We start from the raw sequence: 3,914 nt of genomic DNA, 5'->3' as shown, positions 1-3,914 counted from the left end.
ATTTCTTCTATGTAATGATGAATGGCAGTTAAAGTTTTCTTTCCATTTTCCTGGACTTCTTTCAAAATGTTAATTAGGTCTTGATGATTTACTAGTTGCCTTACCAATGTAAGGTTCATCCCAATGGGTGTAGGTGATAATTTGTGGTACATTGTGTAATTACACATTATCAATTGGTGGGATACAACTGGTGCTAAATACAAAGAGTCACACCCAGTGATCTCAACAAAATTACAAATACACAGATTAGAACTATTCTTAACAGCTACAGTTTCATTATTATCTATCCTTATAAAAGCCCAAGCAGTTCTTAAGAACGCACAGTCTTGACCAATATATACAAGTACAGTGCTTTGATTATCATCTGGGTGGACTTCAAAATGACAGATGCCTTGTTCTGTATTGAGGCATATGCCCTTAGCATCGATTGTTTCTTCTCAAGCTCTCACAGTTCTAGTTAGAAAGACTTTTGGCCAACCTGAAAAGGTATACTTCAATACCAACAAATATTTATATCCCCCTTTTCTTGGGAGTTCTGTAAAGTCAATCTGGTGTTGCTGTCCTGGTCCATTGTCCCTCCCAATTTGACCCATTTTGGGTTTAGGATTATTTTTGGGGCTGGTTTGGAGGCAGAGATCACATTGGAGGGTTACCTGCTGGATAGTAGCATACAAATTTCTAGCCATAATTTTGCTTGCCAAATATTTATATAAGGCATCTACCCCCCAGTGCATTTTTTGATGTTCCTTCCTTATTAGTGACCATAACAGAGAGGAGGGGACAATTATTCTTCCCTGTGCTGTGCTGGCCCACCCCTCCTCATTGAATATTCTTCCTTAGTCTGTGATTAATTTTTGGTCATCTTTGTTGGAATTTGGCTTACCTTCTAGGGAAATTTTCCCAGCAGGAATTAAAGCTCCTTCCACTGTTATCTCACCTTTTGCCGCTTCTTTTGCCTCTTTATCCACCAATTCATTTCCTTCTAATTCTGAGCTGACTTTCTGGTGTGCCTTGATGTGCATAATTGCTGCCTTCTCAGGAAGTTGGACCACTTCCAACAGTCTCATTATTTCTTGCGCATGTTTGATTTTTTTCCCTTGCGAGTTCAACAGTTGTCTTTCTTTCGAAATGGCTCCACGTGCATGTACAACCCCAAATGCATATCTTGAGTCTGTATAGATGTTTATATTCTTTCCTTTCACTATTTCTAAGGCTCTAGTCAGCGCAATCAGCTCCACTTGCTGTGCAGAGGTGTTTATAGGCAAAGGTCCAGACCCTATTGCCTCTCTGCAGGTGGCAACTGCATATCTACCATGCTGTTTTCCACTGATGACATAGCTGCTCCCATCAGTAAACCAGGTTTCCATGTTGTCTAAAGGGGTAACTTTCAGATCCACATGACTGGAATATGTGGCCTCAGTAGTCTCCAGGCAATCGTGGTGTACCAGTTTTCCTTCGTTTTCACTGAGGAAAGAAGCTGGGTTGACAATGTTAGTTACCATCTCTACATCATCTTGTTCCACCATGATGGCTTGATATTTCAGAAATCTTTGTGGGGAAAGCCAGGGCCCGCTTTTCACCTCTAGTACCGCAGACACTGTGTGCAACACTAGTATGATCATTTTCTAGCCCTTGAGTGCTTCTTGGATGTTTAGCACGACTGCTGCGACGGCCCTGAGGCATCCAGGCCATCCTTCGGCTGCTGAGTCCAATTGCTTAGAGAAATAAATAACCGCTCAACAGTACGGGCCCAAGTCCTGTGCTAGTATCCTTAAGGCGATTCCTTGTTTCTCAAAGGAAGAAAGAACGGTTTACTCACGTCTGGGAGTCCTAAGGCTGGTGCCGACATCAAGGCATTTTCTTTTTTGTGGAAGGCTAGAGTGGCTTCCTTTGTCCACTGAAGATTCTTGTTGTCTTTTACGATTAGCGTATATAGAGGCTGAACAATTAGTCCATGATTGTAGATCCACAATCTACACCATCCTGTCTTACCGTCCAGGCCACACAGGCCTCTTCTGTCTGGGTAGCTATTAGGATGTCATTAGGGTGTGACTGTTCTTAAACCCCTGAGGCATCACCGTCCACGTGAGCTGGGTTTTGCACCCACTCTCATGGCTTTCCCATTCAAATGCAAAGATTTTCTGTCTGGTTTCCTGGAGAGGGAGGCAAAAGAAAACATCCTTCAAATCTAGAACTGTAAACCAAGTTAGCTCTGGTGTTAAGCATGTTAGTAAAGTATATGGATTTGCTCCCACAGGGTAAAGATCCTCAGTTATTTTGTTAATAGCCCATAAGTCCTGTACTACCAGGTATGACCCCTCAGGTTTACGAGCAGGTAAAATAGGGGTGTTAAAATCAGATGATTGGTACTCTTTTAGAAGTCCTAGTTGTAGGAAGTTTTCAATTATTGGACAAATTCCTTCCCTATCTTCCTTTTTCAGGGGGTATTGTTTAATCCTGACAGGCTGTTTTCCTTCCTTGAGCTTAATCTGTGTCGGGGGTGCATTTTTGGCTTTTCCAGGTACATTTGTGGCTCATACTCCTGGGAATATCTGATCCAGTATATCTTCCCTGACTCCTCCCTCTACAGGATTAGTGATCAAAACTAAGCTTAACATCTCTATATACCATTGGTCATTTACTTTTAAAGCGATCTCACCTCCTTTGAAAGTAATGGTCACTCCCAAGTGTCCTAACAAATTTCTCCCCAAAAGAGCTTTTGGGGAGTTAGGCTTCTACAAAAACTTATGAATGTTCCATTGTTTTCCCAATAGATTTTACAAAAATAAGCCTTTTTACTTTGGCCAGTCGCCCCTTTTACCATAATATATTCATCCCCCAAAGGCATTAAAGGTTTTTGGGTTCTTTTTTTTTTTTTAAACTGAATACGTTATGCCCATATCAACTAAAAAATCCACTTCCTTTTCTTTGTCCCCTAGCTTCATTATAACCAGTGCATCTGCTAGGGAAGATTCCCCAGGTCTCTGTGAGTCTAGCTCCAATTCAGTCCCTGGAGCCGCCCCATGGCACTCCCCCCCCCCCCGGGCAGTCTCACTTCCAACGTCCAAACTCCCCGTAGCGCACACACCAATCCTGTTCCACAGAAGAAGAGCCCACTCCCCCGCCTCCACCCAACATTTTTCCTCCTCCAGTTTCAGAGCAACCACCACAGCTGTGGCTATAGCACGACCCAGCTTTCTCTTTTCTACCTGTTCCCAATTCCTATATATTCTCCATGCTTCCTCCTTCACTCCTGTCCACATTTATTCAACAACCCCTCAGTCCTGTCTGTCAACATATCTGCTCCCACTTGTTTGCCTGCCCCAGCACCCATCCCATGCTCAAAGACAGGAGCTGCGTGAGATCCCCTCTTTTCCCCCTTGGTTTTCTTTTTCCTTTTTTTTTTTTCTTTTTCCTCATTGTTGTTCACCCTGTTCTGCAGGGGCTGCAAATGCCTTCCTCTGCAACAGCACTTTTGGTTTAACCCTTTCTTAATTCTGAATGTGAATCTGCCACTTGTTGCCAGTGACAGCAATGTCCTCCTCGTTATCAATGACCAGTGAGGGTTGCTAGACAACTAAAAATTACAGTTTTAACTATTAAATAAGTATATTGATGAATATGTCGTGGTTTAAGCCCAGAAGTCAGAACCACGCAGCCGTTCACTCATTCCCCACCCCCCTTCCTTACCCCCACTCCCGAAGGGATGTGGAGGAGAATCAAAAGAATGTAATTCCCGTGGGTTGAGATAAGAACAGTTCAGTAACTAAGGTATAACACAAAACCACTGCTGCTACCACCAATAGTAATAATGATATGGGAAATAACAGGGGAAGAGAATACAACACCTCATCACTTGCCCAACCCACCCTGAGCAGTGATCTAGCCCTTCCAGGTAACTGCCCCCGGTTTAT

The 3,914-nt window shown here is 43.1% G+C and overlaps 1 protein-coding gene across 1 annotated transcript; it reads right to left on the bottom strand.

The window, feature by feature from the left end:
- Nucleotides 1-836: 836 nt before the first annotated feature.
- Nucleotides 837-1,607, bottom strand: LOC134163698 (uncharacterized). Its single transcript, XM_062618801.1, has one exon. It carries the CDS (start codon nucleotides 1,524-1,526, stop codon nucleotides 837-839), a length of 690 nt encoding a protein of 229 aa, XP_062474785.1. The 5' UTR covers nucleotides 1,527-1,607.
- Between the last annotated feature and the right edge of the window lie 2,307 nt (nucleotides 1,608-3,914).

This window comes from Pezoporus occidentalis, unplaced genomic scaffold, assembly GCF_034315485.1.
Source record: "Pezoporus occidentalis ecotype Australia unplaced genomic scaffold, CSIRO_AGI_Poc_V1 ctg203, whole genome shotgun sequence".
In the NCBI taxonomy this organism is placed as follows: Eukaryota; Metazoa; Chordata; class Aves; order Psittaciformes; family Psittacidae; genus Pezoporus; species Pezoporus occidentalis.
Note: the sequence above shows the minus strand (reverse complement) of the source record. Positions and strands in the feature narration are given on the sequence as shown.